General features: G+C 39.0%; 2 protein-coding genes across 4 annotated transcripts in view; both read left to right on the plus strand.

The window, feature by feature from the left end:
- Positions 1-8,614, plus strand: part of PDPK1 (3-phosphoinositide dependent protein kinase 1) — a 29,630-nt gene extending 21,016 nt beyond the window's left edge. For both annotated transcript variants that reach the window (XM_074158453.1, XM_074158454.1), the window contains exons 10-14: positions 963-1,136; positions 1,526-1,743; positions 2,330-2,387; positions 3,357-3,509; positions 4,080-8,614. In XM_074158453.1, the coding sequence (XP_074014554.1) occupies positions 963-1,136; positions 1,526-1,743; positions 2,330-2,387; positions 3,357-3,509; positions 4,080-4,187 (711 nt within the window). In that variant the 3' untranslated portion in view covers positions 4,188-8,614. The remainder of the gene's footprint in view (positions 1-962; positions 1,137-1,525; positions 1,744-2,329; positions 2,388-3,356; positions 3,510-4,079) is intronic.
- A 794-nt stretch (positions 8,615-9,408) lies between these two features.
- KCTD5 (potassium channel tetramerization domain containing 5) overlaps positions 9,409-23,818 on the plus strand; it is a 33,775-nt gene continuing 19,365 nt past the window's right edge. The window contains exons 1-4 of one of the 2 annotated variants that reach the window (XM_074158310.1): positions 9,409-9,664; positions 20,243-20,351; positions 21,468-21,559; positions 22,659-22,754. In XM_074158310.1, the coding sequence (XP_074014411.1) occupies positions 9,422-9,664; positions 20,243-20,351; positions 21,468-21,559; positions 22,659-22,754 (540 nt within the window). In that variant the 5' untranslated portion in view covers positions 9,409-9,421. The remainder of the gene's footprint in view (positions 9,665-20,242; positions 20,352-21,467; positions 21,560-22,658; positions 22,755-23,818) is intronic. The other variant, XM_074158309.1, reaches the window with a different exon arrangement.

Raw genomic sequence — 23,818 nt, forward strand, 5'->3', positions numbered from 1 at the left:
GAGTGTCTCTCAGTGAAAAGGAAACAAATGGTTTTAAATACTGTGCCTTACATACAGAAGTTAAGATGCAAATACATTTACATAGTATTCCAGATTTATTCTTGTTGGGTTGTGTAATGAATCATTCGGTTGAAAGCAGTGTTCTATAAGTCACAGGGAGGTATTCATTACAATGTAAATCAGCTTACTGTGTATTTTAGCATGCACTTGCACTTAATGCATGTCTCAATAGTATCAGCCAAAGAATTACTCTGTATTTGAATGTCTGACAGATAGGAAGAAAAAATAGTTCTGTCTTAGCAGTGAGATATAGCCGTGACACTAAAATGAGTATGCAGAGAACATTTTGAGTGGTATCAGCCTTTTGAAGTTCAATAGTCTAGCGTATTGGCAGGGGGTGAGGAGGAAACAGTCTAATGTTTGTGGATGATGAGTGCAACCTTCATAAAGGGCCCAGCAGCACGTTCCTGTGCCAAGGCTAGCTCTATGGCCAAGCCAATGCCTGCTGAATGGTAAGGTCCAGGTTGCATCAACACCCTGAGAACTATGCAGTTTTAGGGTGCTTGAGAGGTTCATGTTTGATACCAGTTGTAGCTTCCACAGCTTCTTGCATCACTAGAATGTATGCTGGGCTATACTTAAATGAGCTGTGCTCCATCAGGCCTTCTCTGTACATCTGTTTGGGTTTTCTGTCTTTATGAAGAAACAAAGCCTAGAAATAGTGTGAACCAAGGAAGTGCTCCTTTCTCTAGATCTGTGAGCTGGTCTAATACAAAATGTTGCTGACGACATACTGACAAATAACGTCTTGTATTATATGCAGTCTCCTTATATTCTAGATATCTATGCTTAGGGCAGTGAGACCAACTCAAGTTTTCACGTGCTTCTGTGCAAATGTGAATGATGCTCACCCCTTCCTTGTCATTATTTTATGCATGTTAACTTAATTGTAATTTGCTCAGGTTCTAGATGCTACCAACAGATTAGGTTGTGAAGAAATGGGAGGATATGGACCTCTTAAGGCTCACCCCTTCTTCGAATCCATTGTGTGGGAGAACCTACATCTTCAGACACCACCAAAACTTACAGCATATTTACCTGCTATGTCAGAGGATGATGAAGACTGTTATGGAAATGTATGTTTGCTTATTGTTATATTCAGCCCTGAAGCTGCCTGAGATTTTCATTAAAGCATAATTATTGCATATTAAATATTTTTATTGAAAATACTGATTAGTTATATTAAGGAAGAATTATTACTAATCTAATATAAAATTGCTATTTAAAATTTGAACTAGTCAGCATTTTTTTTTTCTGATAAAGTGAGTGTTTGGAAAAAATGCTGGTGGGCTTGCTTTTGACCAAGCATAATTTTTTGGATAAGCACCTGTTAATCTGTAGAGGGTAGGCTGTCTTTTTGCCCCAAAGCATAATAAACAAAAGCATGCTTAAATTAAAAGCTGCAGTTTAGTGCAAAAGAAGCTTTTTAATCAAGGAAATTTCTCTAATTTATTTCCTCCTTTAGTATGACAATCTCCTGAGTCAGTTTGGTTGCATGCAAGTTTCTGGTTCTGCCTCTTCCCATTCACTGTCTGCCCCAGAGACGAGTACACCACAGACATCAGGAGGAAATATTGAACAGTATATTCATGATCTTGACAACAATTCCTTTGAGCTGGACTTACAGTTTTCTGAAGATGAAAAGAGATTACTTCTGGCAAAACAAGCTGGTGGAAATCCTTGGTAAGATCTTTGAATATAGCTCATCTGTTACTTGCCCAGCAGTAAGGAATCCAGATTATCTTCAAGCAAACTAGCTTTTTCTTGACACCTAAAGTAATAGCAGTGAAAACCTAACGGTATGTTTCTACAAGGTCTAGAAGATGTTGTGAAGTATGTTTATAAGACAGAAATGACGCTATACCGGTGGTGAGAAGTCTTCCCTCTACAGAGCCCTAGAACTAGAAAAGGTTCCTTCTTTCTTAGAGCTGCCATAAGTTGGGGATTTTTTGAATGACGATATTCTGTTGATACATAACCAAAATTCCTCCAGACCATGTACTTATTAGTATTTGTCTTCACTCTTGAAAGGAGTTTCTCTCTCTTCCGGGTTTTTTTTTTTTTTCCCCATCAGATTTTAGAAATAACACTTTGGCATGGAATGAGGAAGAGTCCAAAATTCACCCGGTAAAGTTGTTCAGGACTCTTTGGCGGAAGAGGAGACACTAGGGAAAGACATGAAAAATTGCTTGATAATAATAAAAACTGTTTCTGTGGAAGAATTACTTCTGGAGTAATAGTTATTTTTCTTTTTTTTTTTTTTTTGAAGGCATCAGTTTGTAGAAAATAACTTAATCCTAAAAATGGGTCCAGTGGACAAAAGAAAGGTAAGGGCTTTTCTTAATTCCCTGTAACAAAATTCAGCTGTCACATTTTTGCACAGTTGCAGCATAGAGCTGCCTTGTTTAACTTATTTGTAATTGCTTCTTTGTGTTGTTTATTTTTTAAAATCTAGTGTTTTCTTGTGAATAAGTTGTTTGTTTCTTTAACAACTAAGAAGTTGTTTAACAACTGTTGTTTTCTTTTGAATAAGTCGTGAATAAGTAAATGAGGTTTTGTTCCCCTTCCTCCTCTTAGTCTGATATAGCCCACTAAACACTTTGTCTTGATGCACGTCTGTGTGTGGATTGAGCCTCAAATATCAGAAAATAAAATACAAGCCCATATTGTTGCTCTAGGCAATCCTGCTTCAGCAGGGGAGTTGGACTAGATGATCTCTATGGTCCCTTCCAACTCTAAAAATTCAGTGAAATTGTTCCTTAACTGTGGTGTTTTTCCTGGATCAGACTAGTGTCTGTATCCTGAGAGAGGCAGAGGTGACATTAGAACAGCTTTAAGTATTACTTTAACATAATACAGATGAGCAATGATAGTCTGTGTCAGCTTTACAGGAAAGTACGTTCTCTGTCATCTAAGTTACTGCCTGCTTGTTCCTAATTTTCTCCAGAAAATCATGAGTATTGATTTCTGCACTGAAATCTTTGATAAATAGATTTTGCTTCACTCTATACAGCTACTTGTTTTATGTTTTGTTAGAACTTGAAGATGCTTTCTTAAAATAGTACTTGTGTTTTGCCTTGTAGTAGGGTTGCACTGCAACCCACTGAAAAAGGAGTGAGGTCAAATAAGTTAAAGCAAAAGGAAAACCAAAAAAGTCCACCAAACTCAAACATATTATCCTGTCACTGAGCTGTTCGAATTCTACCCCTGTTGTTAAATTCAGAGACGTACATGCTTACGTGTTTTTTTTCCCCCTCATGCTTTTTTTGCATTGCTGCTTATACTTTTCTTGTTAGGGATTGTTTGCACGTCGGCGCCAGTTGCTGCTCACAGAAGGGCCCCACCTGTATTACGTGGATCCTGTCAATAAAGTTCTAAAAGGAGAAATTCCATGGTCTTTAGAGTTGCGGCCAGAAGCCAAGAATTTTAAGACATTTTTTGTTCACACAGTAAGTGACTTTCTTTAATTTCTTTGTAAGCTGTACTAAGGTCCTTGGACAATTGTTGTAAGTTGTTAACACAAATATTTTCTGGGAAAAATAATTACTTAAATGCAAGTGTTGATAGTCTTAATTTAAAACAAAACAAAAGAAAAACACAAAATCCAAACCCCAAAAAATCCCCAAACAAAACACCAACAAAAAAACCCTGAAATACACTTGTGTTTTTGTGGAAAATGCATATTTTTTTATTATTATTCATGTGTAAATATACTATCAGTGGATTTTGGGATTTGACCAAAGTTCTTAAGAAGGACTCATAAAATTCAACCCTCTTTGTAAATAGTGGATCACAAGGAGTGTTCCATCAATATATTGTCCATTGACTGCTTAACAATATTGAGATGCCAGATGTATGGCTATTCATTAATATATAATGTTATAGAATTGTAATTGAATTTAACTTTTGGAAAGTTTATGAACTGATTCTGAGTAATTATTTTATTGGTAGGTGCAAAATAATGACTGCTTTTTGATTAAACTGTTTGGAGTACTCATTAAAATGTTGTTCACTTGTAGCCAAACAGGACATATTACCTGATGGACCCGAGTGGGAACGCTCATAAATGGTGCAAAAAGATACATGAAGTTTGGCGGCACAGATACCACCAGAATGCTGCTAAATAGTAAAGCTCATCCAAAATTTCCCAGTTTCCCTACTTGCTGCTAGAACTCCGTGTGCAGCCGATCAGAGGAATCTTTTCAACCCACCTGTTACCATCTCAAGGGGAAGCATATGTCTGAAATGTTCTGTTTTCTGTTGTTTGTTTTTTTTTTTTTTTTTAAAAAGAAAGAAAAAAAGAAGCAAAAACCTAATGGAATTCAGGGTCGCTTTGCTCGCTCTTTGTGCTTCTGTTGAGGCTTCCACATGCATATCATTGCAGTGAAGATCTTGCTTTTGTGCACTTCAGCTCAATTTCTGCTGCAGACTAGTGGATAGACCTTGCATTACCAGCTTCACTTAAGATGAGTTAAAACCAATCCACACGCACACACGCCGAATCATGTACCAGCCTTGCATTTTACGAGGCTGGAGTTTTCTGTGACTTTCAGATTATCATTAAACTGTATTTCATCAGGGAGCTTTTATATGCCTCTCCTAAGCACCACCTCTTTGTTTTCTCTTCCTTTCCTCACAGTCCCCCAGCTTAGTGGTATATGGCATTTGTAGCCAGGTCAGTTGCACCCTTGTGTAATTCCTAATATAGTTCTGGTTGCAGGATTTATGTGGTACTTTAGTAATTATGTGAATGAATCAGATGTATGTGTCTGGCAGACAGGCTCCAGTGATACAGGTTGTGAGAGAGAAAAATGCTGAACATGGCACTGAAAGTTTTCTAAAATTGAAATGTTGGCTTCTGAAGTACATAAGATTTTAAACATTCAATTTAAATTTTAATATGAATCATATGTGTGTTTAATCAAGGGACAATAAACTTACCAGCATGCTTTTAACTAATGCTAACTGAAAAATTAACTAGTTAGTATGGGGGGGAAAGGTTACTATTGAAGTAGTAAATAGTTTTTCACCTTTTCAGGAGATGAGGGCTAGAAGCTTTCTTTCCAGGGTGTGCATGTATTGTGCATTTTAGTGGGGCCAACCTATTTACCTGGGTAGAGAAGGAAGTGTGAAAGCTTTGTACTATTGATTACTTGACTTTTTTTTTTGTCTCGTTGCATAATGAGATGTACAAATAATCCTATTTTTGGTCCTCGGCCAAATATTTAGCAACGCTGAAAAAAATATAAGCAATTGAAATATTAGATCCACAAATTAATCTGGTTAAAAAATCAAAGGAAAATATTGACACAAAGGGGAAAATATATGGTACTTAAAGCATATCTATAAAATGAAAATATTTTTCATATCAATCTCCTTTATCCTCTTCAAATTAAGGCTTTTTTTGTGGTCAAACATTTCTTGTAATGTTGCAAAGACATAACTTTCTATGGGCTAAAAAAAATGGTATTTTCAACATGCCCGTGTTGCTGAACCTTGCAGAGAGGAATGACCTAGGTCTGGACAAAGGCATTCCTTCCTTGTTTTAACAACAGTATAAACATCACACCTATTTATTCACCTTCTACACATACTGCCTCTTTGCATTTTGAAGTCTCATACTATGATGTGCTTTTCCTTCCACCAAAGAAAGAAATGGTCCACTGCAGTGTTGAAAAAACTCATGGGCTACTGTTCTAGAAGCAATATTTTCAAAGCAGTGGCTTATCAGATTTCTCAGAGAACACATGAATGTTGGATATTTTGTTGTTGTGCCGGGTGAAGGAGACTTATTCTTGATCTCTTAAAAGCTGAACTTGATGACAGTTCAGCTTTTCCAGTATCTTTCAGTCTTTAAAGGAAAGAGTGCAGTTGCCTTTTCTTTTGGAGGAAATACATTCTTGTAGTCTTCTGTCAACCCACCATGTACACAGAGTTGACAAAAGTAAATCACTGGCTTACAGTGCCAGGCGTTAAGGGAGCAAAGGTGTCCTGTAAATGGCTGAGGTGAGACAGACAGAATGCCATTCCCTGTGCATCATGAGGAATTTCATCATGTACAAGGTACACTCCTTGTCACTAAAATTTGGATTAGCACAGTACACCTTCTACCTGTGCCTGTATTAATCCTCTATTTACCCTTCTAACCAAGATGACATGTATTCTAAGTTTGTTGCTGTGCTATCCATTTGTTCTCTGGCTGTCAAATTCCAGCTGTATGTTGGGTCTACTGGAGGCAACCCTGCTGCTTTGGGGGTTAGCCTTTGGTACAGAGATGTAGACGTATTCCCAACTTTATACAGCAGAGATTGGCAGAGATTCATGATGCCACTGCTGTTTGGTGTGACAAAATTTGGCCTCACATAAGAAGTCTGGCAAAGTTGTTCTGCTAATAGTGAGCACTTTGGCTTCATTGGGAAATAGTGATCTCCATTGGCTTGTTCACTAGGTGGAAATCTAGGAATGCTGAAACGCGTTTTCTGTAAGATTTAGGCTTGTAGTCCTTTTGCCATGAGAAAGTAATAACTGTGCTTTTTCACACCTGGAAAATCCTCTCTCAGTAGACTTCCGTCCTTTCCGCCAAAAGCTTTCAGCCAAAGAAATCTCAGTAGCAGTAAGCTATCAAGAAGCTGTCTGGAAGCCTGAGTTCTGCATTCTGGTATTCCTTTTTTATTTTGACAATGCTGTCATTAGAAAACTGTGAGCATCTCTTACAGGCATCCCTCCCCTTAGAACTTCAGTGCTCCGAATCGAGTCTTCCTTAGCTGCTGCTTTGTTGGGAAGGGACAAGAACTTTTCTGGGAGAGGTATTTGTCTGTCTTGGACTGTAAGTGAAATCTGTGGTTTTGAAAGATGGCAGAGGCAGAAGAATAGAGTGAGGCAGGACAAAGCAATCATGTGGATTTGAGTGTTTTTCACTAGTTTGTCTGCTTAAATGTGTATTGGCAGGTGCTGCATACTATGAAGGGCTGGTTCCTGTTTTAAATGCTTATACCTGAAGTGGGGTAGCTTCAGATCTTTGTCCTGAAGATCACTCCTGTGGTTCATAGGAGTTCATGGAATGAACTGTACAAGGGGGGAGGTTCTTCAGAGCTGCAGATAAGCCAGTTATTTTCTCTGCTCTTTATCCGAGGTCTTTCAAAGCACAAGAAGGGTTGTTAGGCAGGCACTTGAAGACTATTCTTCAGACTCCTCACTGCAAACCTACTGAAAACCCAATCTGTTGATTGATTCCTTCCATCTTTTGCGTTTTGAAGAATTGTCAATAATTTATGAAGAATCTGGTCAGTAATGTTGTAATTTTCTTTGGCCTGGGTTTTTAACTTCAGGAAGGTGTTTATTGCATCTGTTTTCTGTGGGGTGGAGCTTAAGAAAGGATAAGTACTACTGCTAGAAAGGATTTTTTTGAGTCATGCTGTTCTGTTCCAGTCCAGTCACAGGAAAACTACTTTGATAAACTGGAGAAATGAGTTTTATTACCATTAGCCTTAGAGCCCAGTTTTGAGAAGGATTTGTATAAAGGAGACTTGCTTCGAATGTGATGTTGAGGCATCGTGAACAGACTGATATTACCTATTAAGGTCTTATTTGCTAAGCACTTAGATGCTGGAGACATCAAACTATCAGATAGTACTCGTGCTCCACTAACTTTCCTCCTTCTGATGTGATTTAGTTGTGAAGTATCTGCTATATTTAAGCCTGCAAAGAACTCTGTAGGTTAAAACAAAGGTGTAATAATTGTAATCCATTTTCATAGTTCAAGATGCTTTAATTTAATGTGCTTGACGTTATTACGTTTTGTGTTGGAACTCTGAAGAATCCTGAGGATTTCTCACATGTACATGTAACAGTTTATTTTGAATTATTTAGTAAAGTCAACACAATTATTCCATTTGGCCTGTGGACAAAACATTCGATTTTAACACCTTGCTGAGGAGAGAACTTGTGTATTAGTAGTTGCCTTAAGATGTGGTCTGTGGATTCTGATCATTCTTTCTGCTAGTGAATTACACAAATAGGTGTGGTATTTATATCTGAATTTTGCTGAATGCCTGTAATATTTTATGCAAATATTTTATTAATCAGATGGAAGTGCTCCTGCAAAGCTTCATGACACAGTTTGTCCATCAGTTGATCAAGTGAGCTTACAGACAAGTAATTCTCTGACCCAGAATGGCATGCTTTCAGTTAAGACTGGTAATTTAAGAATGTTTCCTCTTTCTTAGAAGAAATGTGACTTTTATACAGCAAACAATTGGAGAGTTTCTTAAGCACCCAATAACCTGGTCTGTCTGTCAGCATGGCAGTGAATGTAGATGGTTGCCATTTGACAAAGCTTCCTATGACCATGTACTAACTCTGATTGGATGTGGCAAATGTTCTAAATTGTAGCAGAACTTACAATTACTGTATCTGACAAAAGAGAAAAAAAATAGGAACCAGGAACCATAATCAGTTTTGATAGTTGTATGCTAGCTGTTTTCAGGTTGGTGGCAGTCAGTTACGTGTGTAATATTCTCTACCTGGTTTGTAGCTGTAACTGTGATGTACAGATAAAAGCAAAAAAAAAAAAAAAAATTAAAAAAAAACCCACAAACCCAAACAACTCCCCCCAGCCCCCCTCAACAACCACCACAAAACAATCTTCCCTCCTCTAAGAACTCGTGAAAACAGAAGCAAATAATGCAATGATAGAAGATACACACTTTTGTATTTTTATTCTTATAAGGTTATTTGCTGGCTCTTGTTGGCCTCTAGTTCAGTCTGTGTTATTTAAATTCTAATATATGAATTATTTGGATTGAATTCATGTTCGGGGCCATGGTGTTGTATGTATTGATGTACAGCCTTGAATGTGAATAATTATTGTAAACTATATTTTACACCTTTTTTCTGGCTTTATTATATAAATTTTCTATTGGTCGATGATTTAATCATATCTCATAATTTAATGACTGTTTATTCTCCTCTCGACAGATCTCTGTGCTGTAGATGTGTAGTTAGTGACTGGATGATGGATTTCACTTATGCTTGGTAGTCTGTAATAAAGGCATGTAGGGTCCTGGCCCGGCCTCCGCCTCTTCCTTCCGACGCGGGGGGGGGGGGGGGGGGGAGGAGGGAGGGCATGACCTCCGGGCCCAGTGGGGGCGCTGTTGCCCCGCCTGGCCGCCTGAGGCGGTAACCGGCCGCTCGGCCGCCGCCCCTCGTCGCGCGCGGCGCCGCCGGACCAGGCCGCGCCGCCGGACCGGGCCGCTGAGGCGCAGGCGCAGGGAAGGGAGCGGGTGGGAGCGGGACGCTTCCGGTGGGAGGTGCGCCCGGGGACCTGTAGCTGGGGCGGACCCTTCCGGCGGCGGTGGCGAGGATGGCGGCGGAGAACCACTGCGATTTCCCGGTTCCCCCCATCGGCGGCCTCGGCCTGGGAGGCCCGGGAGGGCCCTGCCGCCGGTGCAGCTCAGCGCCGCCGCCCGGCGCGGTGCCCGGCAAGTGGGTGCGGCTGAACGTGGGGGGCACCTGCTTCCTGACCACTCGGCAGACGCTCTGCAGGGACCCCAAGTCCTTCCTCTTCCGCCTCTGCCAGGCCGACCCCGACCTGGACTCGGACAAGGTGAGCGCGGGCCCCGGCCCCGCCGGGCCCCGGTCCGGCTGCGGGCCCTGCCCGGTGCGCTTCCCGCGGGGCGGGCCGCCGGTGTCGCCCGAGGGGAAGGGGAGAGCGGCGGGGCTGTGCTTCCAGGGGGCGAGGGTGGGCTGATGTGTGAAGCCGTGGGGTTCCCGAGTCACACAACTGGCTACGAACACCACAGGGAGAGCCCAGCATCTTTCGGGTGTTTGTCTGAATTCTGTTCTCTGACCGCGTTCAGTTCTAGCGTTTTAATGGACTATCAGCCTGCGCTGCTGCCGTGGTGTTTCTGCACTGTCATCACCCTCTTGTTCAATTTCAAGAACCAGATCGAACTACTTTTGATAATAACCTCTCTCGCTCAGCCACAGCGTTCTGCGCTTCTGCAATTTGAATAAAATGTTACTTGTTCTGCACGGGCTGCAAATGGTGGGTAATGCTGAATATTGGGGTGTTCATTCTGGCTCATTTTGAATAGGGAAAGAAAAGTTACCAATTAAGATTTTATTTACGGGGTGGTACGTAGCGATGGATCTAAAGTATTCATATATAGTGCTGGCTCTGAAAGAGATTTTGGAACATAATGGACAAAAATGGACTGCTAGCACAGTACACTTAGGGAAAAGAAGGAAACAGCTTGAATATATAACTGACAGGTTGAAAATAGAGTTGATTTTTATATATAAATTTTTAATTTTATTTTTTTTTCAGTGAGACTAGTAGTAAACTTTTTCATTTTCTCATGTATAACTCCAGAAAGGATGTTTAAACACGTAAGAAGATAGGAAACAGAACCTGAACAGTGTTGCAGAGTTAGAGGAAAAAATACGTTGAAGTGTGGCGGTGTAGGGATTGATTTTTGTTGTCTTTGGTTTGGGGTTTTTTCTGGAGAGGATTAGCTTCAACTGACCTATAAAAATAAATTTAAAGCTGTAGGCGGCTTGTTGAAAGGTTAGAAACTGTCTTTACTTAGGAAGGAGTAGGAAAGCTTTCTTCTAAGGTTTCTTAATTATTAAGCGTGCCTTATCTTTTATTTAAGGCACCTGTTTCAGTTGTTCCACTGAAAAAAGGTGCTTACTCGCTATCTCCCAATGTCATCAGAGAGAGAGAGAGAGAAGACACGTTTTTAGAAGAAACACTTTAGTTCTAATTAGTGATTTGGCTGCCTTTTTTCACCGGTTGATGAAATCAATCATCTTTCACAAGCACAATCAGTGAGGTGTTGCTGTCTTGCAAAAATTTCATGATGCTACTAATCTAAACATTTTCTTTTTTACTGTGTTTGCACTTCTGGGTAGTAGTAGCAAATCATAAATTTATGCCAAGGCTATTTAGCTATTTGGTGGGATATGGAGAGATCTGGTGATTATTTTTTTCTAGACCTATGTAGTTACAGTTGTTAATAGTGTACGTGGCATCTTAAAGCTTGCTGCAAACACAGCTATAGAAAGATACGCTTTACAGGGAACATGCCTATACATTATTTGAGCTGCTCAGAGATTACTAAGTGTCATCCTTTTTTGCCGATGTAAATGTCTAGTAGAAACCACTTCAGCAAGACCCAAACAAATTGCATTGTCCTGTCATTGAGTAGCCTTTTTTATAAAATTGTAGCTGCTATAGTTATCTCTAATAGGTTATCGTGCAAATCAGTAACGTGAGGCAAGCAGTAGGACTATAAATTGTTGTGAAACATCTGGATTTAGAGAAAATCCTCTTATTCAGGGATGCATTCTCTAGGCTTGTGCACCTGGGTGTCTTCAATCTGACATAAAAAAAGCAAAGTCTTTTCTGGTTAGATGTGCACTATGGTCTGCTTTTCAGTACAGTGTTTGCCAGAGTTTCTTGTCCCATTGTCTTGACCATTTGTAGTCATTGATTTTCACTTCAACCATTCGGAGCCTGGTTTCTGCAGCCCCCTGTCACCTTGGATTTTGTAGACGTGGCCTGCCTCTTAGATTACCCATCAGAGTGTATTAATTACAGTACCTAAGATTACTTAAACATGTAGAGCCTTTCTTCCAAGCGTTTGATTCAGAATCTTTAGATTTTTCATCCCCTGTAAACAGTAAAAGATAACCCAAGCAGTTCCTTTTTTTCCTCTGAATGATAGCAGGTATCACAGATGTCCTTTCAAGAGAAAAAAAAAAAATCCTTCCCTGACATCTCACCAGTTTGTGAACGTACCTTCTTGAGACAGTAACACATCACTAGATTGTCTGTGTGGTTTAATTTTGAAATAGCAGATGCCTTTAACTGATGAGCACAAGTTTTTAAAGGTAGTAATTGGTGATAAATTTGTGTTGCCATCCTGGACTCTGGTTCTTCTCCTTTGCCACATATATGTAAGCCAAAATCTGACAGTAATAGATTTGTTTTTTCCTCTCATAGTTTTACTTTTTGGAGTCCCATTATGAGCTGTAACTTGATACTAAGTTGACATATTTTTCTTAATCATATTATAAAGATTATTTGCAGTGACTACCATGCAGCGCAATTTTGTGTTCATAAAGCAGTCATTCTTACGAGGTGCAGCTAATACATAGAGATACTGCCCTCTTAAAGCTTGGAGCATTAGAGCTGGTCTTCGACCTATAATTCCCTGGGTTTGATTCCATTGTGTTTTCTTCCTAAAAGTCACATGGATTTTAAACGTTAAATTGAGAGAGAATGTGTATTTGACCCCGTGTGTAGGCTGACGCCTGTTACACTCGTCCCAGACATACCTGTCTCTACCTCCAGATGAGGAGGTGGGGGAGGTGGGACGGGGAGAATCCTAAGGGATGAGCCGGCAGATGAGATTATGAAAGCTGATAGCCACGGCCCTCTGTTTGAAAGAACTATGAAAAATCTAGTCTTAACAAGGCTATATCACGTTTTCTCCATGGGGAATTTGTCTGGGATGCACTTCAGTAACTCACTTTGGGAAGTTCTAGATGTATTTTCAACATATTAATACTGAATTGTGCTCGCGGTACAAAACACGTTTTACAGTTCATAGGCACATTTCATATTCCTCTGATCATGCTCCATCTGAAAAGTATGTAACTCAGCAAAAATGAAGGAGGAGGTATATTTTTTTATAACTTCAGTGAGTTAAAACAGCTTGTGGAAAGTTCTAAAGTCCCAACTGACAAAAGGGAGGGGGGCAGATTGCACATCTAGAAACAAGACCAAGCAGAAAAGCCAATAATTAAATAAGCTCATACACCAGTAAACATATCTTTGAAGAAAAAAATTTAGTTCACATTCTTTCTTGCTTTGCAAGATTGCCAGATCAGAATCTTTAGAAAATGAAGCCATAAGAAATGCTTATGCCAGATGAGAACAGACTTATAAGCAAAATCAAAAATTTATAATAGAGTTGTTTCTGCCTAAGTGCAATAATTGAGGCATATCAAAGTTAACCACATGAACAAGTTCTGAAAGAGGTTAAATGATGAGTTCATTAGAAATGAGAATAAGAAACTGAAATAGTTCTATGTTGTAATTTACAAATATCAGTTGCATACGTATCGATTTTCCTCTACCGTAATTTCTACCCTAACATGGTTTTTTGCTATTTAACTACATAAATCAGAAGATTTCCTTAATGCTTGCTATGGACAAGAATTGAAAGGCTTCAAGAAAGGTAGCATGTTTCCCTTCAAATCATCTTCAGGTGCTAATGTTGACCAAGACCATGCAGCCTATCCCTTGGTATCAGATACGTTTCCAGTTGCAACAGAAGAAAGATGAACCTCAGCATACCCTGTGGCAAAACTTGTGTTGAATGGAATGAGATAATGACATTGATTCCCTGAATTTAATATGTCTCCCATGCATCTTTGTATTTGAGGGTTTTCTTTGTATTTAAGACTCTTCCTTGTATTTAAGACAATTTGGGAATCATTTCAGCAAATGAGTGAGTGTTAGTGGTCATACCTACTGTTCACAGTGGGATTTTTTTTTTTCTGCTTTAGAGATGAATATGTAAAAACAGACAAACAGAGTCTTGCTCACTTTTTCATCCTTGTTTGACTTATTTAATGCCTGGAGGTTTTGCTGCCAGATATTTCCCGATTTCCGCACCTTCCTATTTCATCTATATACCAGTTTTTCTTTTATAAACTGTTCTATCTATTCTTTAAACTTTCCCCTAAGTGAGAAGATTGTCAGCCTTCCTTAATAAGGTTTTTGGCAACAGTATTCATGCTTGATTTTTAATGCCTTTCTGAAGTTATGCGCAATTGTCCTGAGGTAGAATCTGTTAAGGAAGGAAGGAAGCAAGCAAGTACTGAATGTTTTAGAAAACTTAAAACCTTTCTGGCAGCACATCCTTAACTGTCAGCACTAAAAACTATCTTAATCGTAGTCATTATTCTAAGGTAGAACTGAGATAGACTTTATTTGTCCATGAGATTTCTGACCAGTGAGGTGGGTTGTGTTACTAGTGTAGTTTTGATTAGTCCTGGCAGTCTGCTGATGCTCAAAGTTTTTAGGTCACATAGTTTGAGAAAAATGCATTCTGAGCATCTAGCTCAAGATTTAAAAAGCATGGGGGGTAGGGGAGACAATTATTTCTAAATTCATATTTAGTGCCAAATATTATTGTATTTCCGTGCGTATTGCTGCCTTTAGCAGAACTTCTGCTTGCTCAGTATCTGCAAAGGATGTCAGGATTTTAGATGCCCATGTCAGAGCACACAGCTTTGAGCCAAAAGCTTGGCGATGTGGGATCTGAGTGTGTCCATTCTGGAAAAGTATTTGAGGAGAAGTCTTTGGACTAGCTTTGACCTCAGTGAAGATAGTGAATTGGAAATAAATTTCTGACATTTCAACTAGTGTATTAATGCAGTTCTTGAGGAGAATGTTAAATGAGATTAGGGAGATGTATCTGTTTGGTCCTACTGGAATCCTGTACCTGATTCTGGTATCCGCAATTCAAGGTCACTTCAAAAATTGGAGAACTTGGAGGGTAGTCACAAGATGAAATATGATTTGGCAGACATTATAAAGAGCGAAACTTTTTTTGGCAAGGAGTTTAAAGAGTGACTTCTCAGTCCAGAAGTACATACACGGAGAACTAGAAATCTAAGAGTGAAGCCTGTTCAGTCTAGCAAAGGTATTGTGAGATCCAGCTAATGAAGTGTTAAACTGTAGATGTCCAGGCTAGAAAGTACATATTTTCACAGCGACAGTAATTATTTATTGGAATGGCTTGCACAAAATGACTAGGTTTCACCCCTACTTTCTAAACATTAAATTTCACTGTAAATAAATTGAGTCCTATGTATGTTTTAAATGAACATCAGGTTAAGTATTCGTTATGATTCCTTTCAGCCTCAGTCTCTCTAAAGATTGAATTCGAAAGGTTTGAGACTGGAATACCTGACCATTTAAATGTTTGGGGCAATATCTTTCAAATTCTTTGAAAATATATATGCCTTTTGAGTCTTCTGTCTCCATGAATACTGGATTGTAGATATACTTTAGGGTTAATTCTTAAGAAAGAAGGAATATGATTGTGAGCTACACTGACTTTTTATTGGTACGCTGAACCAGATGATTGGAAATTTAAGAGCAAGTTATTAGACTTCTTCTAAAATTCCATGGTTTTTTTAACTTGGACTAAACATTGGTGTGGGAGAGTGGTAATAAAGAAATGCAGCCTCCACCGTACCTCAGCAGTCTTTTAAATGGTGTCCTCATAAAAAGGAGCGGGTATGTAAAAGGTCTAGGACTTACAGTCAAGGAAGGAAAAAATCTTGGTGGAGAGAAGAATGTAATGCAAAACCAGAACTGGGTAAAGATATAAGCCCCCATACGGTTAATTAGCACTGTTGTGTTGGATGCTCAAAGATGACTGGAGCATTTGCTTTGACTATCCTTACAGAGTGGCAAAATTTGTATGGAACACCTATAGGGTCAAAATGTGGGGTGATCTGACTATACTGAATAGAAAGGAAACTTGAGTTTCATCTGCTGTTCTGGTAAACAGTAACACCGGTTTGTATAAAATATATCTACAAGAAAGAAAACGGAGACCTTACCAGAATATAGATTTGTCTGGCATTTGTGATATTCACCTGAAACTTGGGAAATGGCTTCAAAATACCCACACTAGTTGTGTTAGCGAAGATTCAAACTTGCTCAAAGCTTGTAGAAACCTAATTAACTAGTTAGCAGAGGAAGTACCGTAGCGGGGACAACAGTCTGTTGATATTCAGGCTACTCTGGTTATGTCCCCAGAAACTGTAGCTACACCTTTAAAGTGTCTAGATCACATCTGAAGTACAATTTATTATTCTTATTTTACAATAAAACAAAAATGTTTCTTTTAGAAAGAGTGTCCAAAAAGTTAATGACATATGAGAATACAATATGTTTTCATGTATATGTGGATGAAGCCAATCCTGACGATATCCTGGAGGTGTGGAAAGACTTATGACCCATATTTTGAGAGTTCTAGGTGGAGCAGATGACTACATTACCGTGTCAGCTTTTATTGGATGTATGTTTACATAAATATCCTTGAAGACCTAGTGTAATCGGCTTTTAGTGATTTCAACATGAAGTGCTTAGTGTACATTGAAGGATAATCAGGCAGCTCACTCTAAGGGAGGAGTGAGAAGGCATTTTCCATAGGAAGGTGCTGAGGAAGTCAATTTTGTGCCTCTCTTGCCTGTGCATTCTTTGCGTATTGTTACAATATTCTTTACTGAATAGTCTACGTTTTGGGTCTTCACTCCCTGGCACTAGTCTGTAGCATACCTGAGTTGCAAGGTCAAAGTCCAAGACACACATTTTTCTCATTGGAAGAATGTTAATTAGTGCGTGTTTTCCATATCTGTAATCTGGGTAAGGAAGTGGCCGGTTAATCTCATTTGCTCAATCTATTCATAATTTTGCATGAAATTTGCATGCTAAAGTAAATCCTATGGACAGAATTCGGATTGCTCACTGTTAGAATTTATCCAGAGTTCTTAAACTTTAACTATTGATATTTACTACTGTGAAAAAAATTTAAAAAGTTACTATTACACCATGAATTATAAGATTTCTGGGTTCCTTTTTCTTCTTTTTTGTTATTTTTTGAATACACATTGTTGCCTGAAAGGCTTCGTAGAGGAAACTTACACTGGTGAGATGGCTCTTTGTTCATATGTGGTATATTATACATATGTTTGGTATAATATTTGTATTTAGCAATATGAAGATTAAGCTTTTTTATAGATTCTAGATGGTAATTTGGTGAGGAAGAAGACTTGATAGTGGCTAGGAAAGGAATGAGTATAACAGGAAAAGAAATGAGATGGGGAACAAGAGAATGAAAAAAAAAAGTTTGTGGATGATGAGGAAAATGGTTAAAAATAGGTATAAGACAAAAGCAATTCTATCTCATGTTTTCCAGAATGGATGCTGTCAGTGTGTGTAAAGCATGTTTGGTGCGAGTGCTAATAATAAGCTCTGATGTGCCTGGTTGGCTGATGAATTCAGGTAATGCAGGTTGCTGGTGACCTGTCATTAGGTGGAAGTTGAAAGACACAGCCTGCCTGACATAGTTTGTTCCCTTCGTGTTTTTGTTGAAAGCTTGTTTAGTGTGTAGAAATCTACTCAGGTAAAAGTAATCTCATACACCGAAGTCCATAAAAAAAAAAAGAGAGAAAATGAATTTTTTTTGAGGCCTTTTGTGTAAGGAGTGAAGTAACCATTGTTACTTGAGATTTCATGTAGAGTTTTTAGTTATTTTGCTTCTGTGACCCACATGTCTATCTCTGTAGTGGTGTGGAGCTGGTGGCCAGTATTGCTTCAGAGGGTGATGTGAGAAAACACTGTAATGTAAAAGGATACAGTAATCTTATTGAAGAAGCTTGTTTCTAGAGCCTTACTTCCTTTAACTGGGAGATCTTCCAGTTTTGTAAGCCCATATGTTTCTTAATTCAGTTCAACTGATGGCCAAAGACTGTGCTTTTTTCTGTAAAACAGTGTTTCTTTTCATGATTTTTAGATCTTCCTTTCCAACTTCTCTGGTTTCTGTTCCTGTATTAAATAATACCTTTCAATTTATAATCCATACAGTTGTCAGCTAATTTAATTTCTTTGAGTTGCGTCTATTGATGTTCATTCTTGAAGTCTTTTAGTAATGTGAATATATTTAAATGTGAAACATTTAAAATATACCATTTTATGCGTTTCATCTATCTACTGGTTTTGGTGCAGTCTTACTTCTGTGAGACGATGAGTTTGTGATTAGAAGAAATTGTGATTAGACTTCATGAAGCACTGTCTGCTCTGAGTATAGGTTAACTGACAGCAGGTTTTAGTATATTAGCATTTTCTTGAACAGTTAATTTTATAGAAAATATAACACCCCTTCACTTCTTTTAAGACGACAGTGTGTCTTAAGTGTGTAAAGCCTTTAGCTTGTAATTATAGAAAGGATCATAGAATACCAGGTTGGACGGGACCTCAAGGATCACCTTTCTTGGCAAAACCACGGTCTAGACAAGGTGGCCCAGCACCCTGTCCAGCTGAATCCTAAAAGCATCCAATGTTGGGGAATCCACCGCTTCCCTAGGGAGATTATTCCAATGGTAGATTGGTCTCATTGTGAAAAATTTTCCTCTTGTGTCCAATCAGATCTCCCCAGGAGTAACTTGTACTCATTACCCCTCGTCTTTTCCGTGTGACTCCTTGAAAAAGGGCGTCTCCATCTTCTTTGTGGCCACGCTTTACATACTCGAACATGGTGATAAGGTCTCCCCTAAGCCTTCTTTTCTCAAGGCTGAACAAGCCTAGTTACTTCAACCTTTCCTCATATGGCAAGTTTCCCAGCCCTTTGATCATCTTGATGGCCCTTCTCTGGACCCTCTCCAGACTGTGCACATCTTTTTTGCATAGCAGGGACCAAAACTGAACAGTGTTCCAGGTGTGGCCTGACAAGCGCTGACTAGAGTGGGATAATGACTTCTTTATCTCTGCTGGTGATGCCCTCGATGATGCAGCCCAGCATCCTGTTGGCTTTGTTAGCCACTGCAGCCCACTTCACTCATGTTGAGAATGTTGTCCACCAGGACCCCCAAGTCCCTTACTGCAGAGCTGCTCCCCAGCCAGGTAGATCCCAGCCTGTGCAGCACTCCTGGTTTATGTTTTCCCAGGTGCAAGACCTTATACGTGTCCTTGTCCATGTTGAACTTTAGGTTCTTGTTAGCCTGTCTTCCAGCTTATCCAGGTCTTCCCGCAGGGTGGGTCTTCCTTCTGAAGTGTCTACTTCCTCACTTAGTTGGGTATCATCAGCAAACTTTTGTCAGGGTACACTTTGATCCCATCATCCAGATCACTTATGAAGATATTAAACAGCATTGGGCCCAGTATCGATCCCTGGGGGACTCCATGTGTGACAAGTTACCAGTTTGAAAAGAAGCCTCTGGGTGCGGCCTGTCAGCCAGGTCCTCTGGTGTGGTCCCCCACCACACAAACCACTGGACTAGACCATAACGCAGCAGTTTCTCGAGGAGGTGGCTGTGGGGAACCATGTGACAGGCCTTGGAGAAATCCAGTTAGACAACGTCCACCGCTCGCCCCACATCAACCGAGCAGGTTACTTTGTCTTAGAGGGCGATCAGGTTTGTTGAGCACAACTTGCCCTTGGTGAATCCATGCTGGCTTTTCCCAATCATGTGCTTCATTTGAGTTGTGACAGCCCCCAGGAGGATTCATTCCATAATTTTCCTAAGGACTGAAGTATGACTGATGGGTCTATAACTTCCTGGATCCTCCTTTAAGACCTTCTTGTAGATGGGGGTGACATTAGCCCTCTTCCAGTCTTCTGGGACGTCCCCCATCTCCATGATTTCTCAAAGATTATGGAGAGTATCAGGTAGTTTGATCTATCCCTTCTTTGTCTGCATGAGGTAAGTAGGAGCTGCATCTTCAGTATACTTTTTTTTTTAGAAGATACACATACAACCCTTGCTTGGTGCAAATACCCTGTGAGTATTTGTACATCTCGGCTAAGACAAAACCAGAAGTTTTTAGAACAGTGTTGAGGTTAAAGAGAAGGTTTGTTTGCCTCTAATTTTTTTTTTTTTTTTTTTTTTAAAGCTGGTGGTTGAACCTCACTGGAATGTAGCCTTTGTTCTGATTCTTCAGGTTTCCAAACAAAATGATACTTTCCTGTTTTTAAGTGTTATTTTTAACCTTAATTTTCAGTGTTCTCACTGCTTAGATTTTTCATGCTAACAATCTTGATAATCTTTTGATAAGGGGTTGGGGGGAGTTGATCAGGTAAGAGAAATTATGTAGTAAATGATTGAGTGATCAGTCTGATACAATTACAACTACATTATTGAATTCCTTTTATTGTCTTTAATAAATTTGACTTTAAGGGATGTAACTATGTAGCTATGCCTGAATACCTGCTTGCCATTCAGATGCCAAGCTGAATATTAGCTTGCAATTCCTGCTTGGATGTTCAAGTCATTGTGGGGTTTTTTGGCTTTCTTGTTCGTTTGTTTGGGTTTTTTGTTGGCATTTTGGTTTGGTTTGGTTTTTGTTTGTTTTTGTTTTTTTTTTCTAATCTAGGATGAAACAGGTGCCTATTTAATAGACAGAGACCCGACCTACTTTGGGCCAGTGCTGAACTATCTTAGACATGGGAAACTGGTTATTAACAAGGACCTAGCTGAGGAAGGTAAGATGTTACTAACTCTCTTGCTTTCGTCACTTGCTTATTATTTTCACTGCTTTTGAGTCACCAATAGTAACTTACAAGTAGATGGTAAATCTTAATCAGTGTAGCATTTTTACCTTTTTCAAGTGAAGCTGGGGAGGTATCATGCAGTTATAGTATATGCTGTTATTTGAGTGTTTTGAGTATGATTTCTCATTTCACAATGCCTGTCCCCAGTAAGAAATAGAACATAAACATTCAAACGTAGGGAGATGCCTTCTATTGCATAATCTTGCATCTTTCCTCTATGACTGTGTGAAATATTTGGGTTTAGTCCTTTTCAAGCAAAAGAATACTGGCTGTGAAACAAGCTTTAGAAAATGTAAAACGAAGTAAGAGTGAAGTCCTGGGATGTTTAGATACATGGAATATGCTCTTGAAGAGTAAATTCTGTCCCCAGCTTCTCCCTCCCTGTCCCTAATTTATACCAATTTTACCCTAATGGAGGATGACTGTTTTAAACCATATAGTACTAAAACTGTATTGATAAGATATTGAAGAAATCAATCAAAGAGAAATGCAGGCTAACAATATTAGCAGGAAAGAATGTGAAATATAATTTCTATGTGGATTGATAAACACATAGTATGTGTGGAGAACAAGTAAGGCTTGAACATGTGAGTGGGTGCAGTCCCGAGTATGTATTTTGAAGCTTTTGTTTCACAGTCTAAGATCTCAAATGACAGGAAGAAAAATTTTCTGCATGCTAGCAGCTGCACAGCTTTTCAGTAGGACTATTTGAATTTCTCTTTCATATTCCAGCCTGAGGCTGGGCCTGAGCCAGGGAGGGCCATCAGTCTGCTGCGGAATGGCATTCGTGCTCCTTTATTTTTGTTTGCTGTGTCTCGTTCCATCTGTGAAATGGAATCGGTTTTCTTTGGGGTCTTTTTAGGAGCTAAACTTTGAACTACATGTGCCTGAAGGAAGACAGAATCATTAGGATGGTAACTGAACTTTTCCTAGGGTAAAATAAGTAATTTTCTGTAGCTGTAGAGAAGATAATCTTAGGAACTGGTTGATTGTTTTGGCCTGGAGTCATTGCTTACACTGTCTTTCCCAAAAATGTTCTCGTGCTAGGTGTACTGGAAGAGGCTGAATTCTACAATATCACATCACTAATAAAACTGGTAAAGGACAAAATAAGAGAAAGAGACAGCAAAATCTCACAGGTGAGACTGTTTTCTAGTGTGGTTTTGATTATTTATTCTATGACAAGTAGTGGGAGGTTTCCATTTTTTTTCCTTGCCAGCTCATTTCCCCAGTAAGGTACTGAATGGCTGCCTCCATCACTGGCTGAGCTGGAACCACTAGTACGCAAAGCTTAATATTCTTAATGCCAGTACCTGCCGGTCTGCTTCCAAAGGGCACAGGCGTATGGTTCCAGTTGTTGTTCAAAAACTGAAAACATCCTAAAGAATTGTTAAAAAATGTCTGATAATAGTAGGATTTGTCATAGTATTATTTCTGCAAATATTTATTTCAGAAAACAGCCTTTGTAGAATATATTTTTCTCATATACACTTAAATACTCTGAATATGATTAGATTGCCTAACTACATTTTAATTGCTGTTTATACAGTATATTTATACACATGCTGTTTAGCTCCTGTCATATGCTTTTGTAGCAAAGTTAGTTTCTTTATTTTAGTACTCTGTAGTTGAGAAGACACTCATGAATATTTCTTCATGAAAGTGAATATGGTAGAGAAACTGTTAAATAAAGAAATTATTCAAGTTTGTTCTTTAACTCTGCTGCTCTGGCCTTCCCTGATAACTGTGTCTTCATGGAGATACTGCAAACTCCTGTTGCCAAGTTTCTCTTGCAGCCGGGTTGTGGAATAGCAGAGTTGCTTGGATAGCATTTTCTAAAGGGTTTCAGCTGAAACGGTCTTAGTCATTCATTGCCTTTGAAAGGGAAATAAAGACATTTTTTAATATGGTCAGACCTTCTTTAAAGTTACGTAGGCTTCCGCAGAACCTCAACCTTGATTTTGAATAATGTGGTTGCTACCACATGGAACAATAGGTAAGTCTTAAGATTATTTTGTTATAACTGTTAAGTAGCACTTTTAGTCCCTGAAACATTCATGAAGCATTGAGTCTTCTGTTACAAGGTGATTCTAAACAGATGAGATTTAAAAAAAATAAAAAGGCAAGGTGTTCAAGGTGGTGCTGCTTACCATTTCTAAAGAATAAGGGCAACTTTAGTAAAGTCACAAACATAGTGAATTCCATGCTGTGTTGAGCATCTTATATTTCTTCTTGAAGGTGCCAGTCAAACATGTGTACAGGGTGCTGCAGTGCCAGGAAGAGGAACTCACTCAAATGGTTTCCACAATGTCCGATGGCTGGAAATTTGAACAGGTAAAAAAACCATACGGGATATAATTACAAAGTCTTCTAAAAATTCAGTCATGTGAAAGAGGAGTTTAAAGTCAATTCTATGCATCTTTTGAAGTGCATTCATTTTTTTAAGTTAAAATTTGGTATTTTTATTCTTATTTGTCAGAGAAAAAAAAAAAACTGTAGCTTTCCAGGAGGTAAATTACGCTGATTTTCTATAAAAACATCTACATCATGTTTGAAATGTAATTCTTCCGTGTCTACACACGACCATTTGAAGGCTGAATAAACCAAAATTAACTAATACAAGTTATACCACTATACAAATTGTAGGTCAGATATAAAGAGCTCTGGGTAAAAGAGATGAGCTTGGGAGATAAATTTTCGTCAGGCCCAAGCAATGGTTTTTCAGATAAAGGACTGATACACAGAGGAGGGTGAACTTAACCAGCATGGATGTGAAGCTGAGTAGGTGTGAGCTACATGAGTGTTTTCATGCTTTGCACTGCATAGAGATAGCTTTGTGGGTACATGCAAGAATACATTGTAAAATTGCAAGGAGATCTTTCTGTTATCTTTGCTAAGCTCTGTAAATAAGACACTAACTACCTGGCCTCTTCATCTGTCACGTTCCTAACCAATCAGAATATTTAAACTGCATTGGAGCAATGAATCTGTTAACTCTGGAGTGAGACACAAGTGCTTAGCCCCCAGCATCTTTTTCAGTGTCTGATGTCAACTGTAGGAAAGATTGGAATAAGCACAAGCCTCTTACCCTGTGCAGTCTCACTCTAATAACACAACAAAGTAACATTTTTTTAAAAGTACAGCACACAAAGGTAAAAGAGAACATTTTGTTTTTATTTGGTGAAATATGTAAGATTCTGTTGTCATGGAGACAGTCATGATCAAATAAACTAAACCAGCACAGAGAAAGTTTCTTGTGCTTCAGTTCTGCGGCTCAAGCATTACCAGGTATGTTTGGCTGAATGTTGTTCAAGTCCCTGGAAAAAAGCTCTCACATAATGCACATGACTCTTTTTTTGACCAGTGCATTGACAAAGTTTTTTTGACATTCTTCTTTG

Source organism: Numenius arquata, chromosome 14 (assembly GCF_964106895.1).
Source record: "Numenius arquata chromosome 14, bNumArq3.hap1.1, whole genome shotgun sequence".
In the NCBI taxonomy this organism is placed as follows: Eukaryota; Metazoa; Chordata; class Aves; order Charadriiformes; family Scolopacidae; genus Numenius; species Numenius arquata.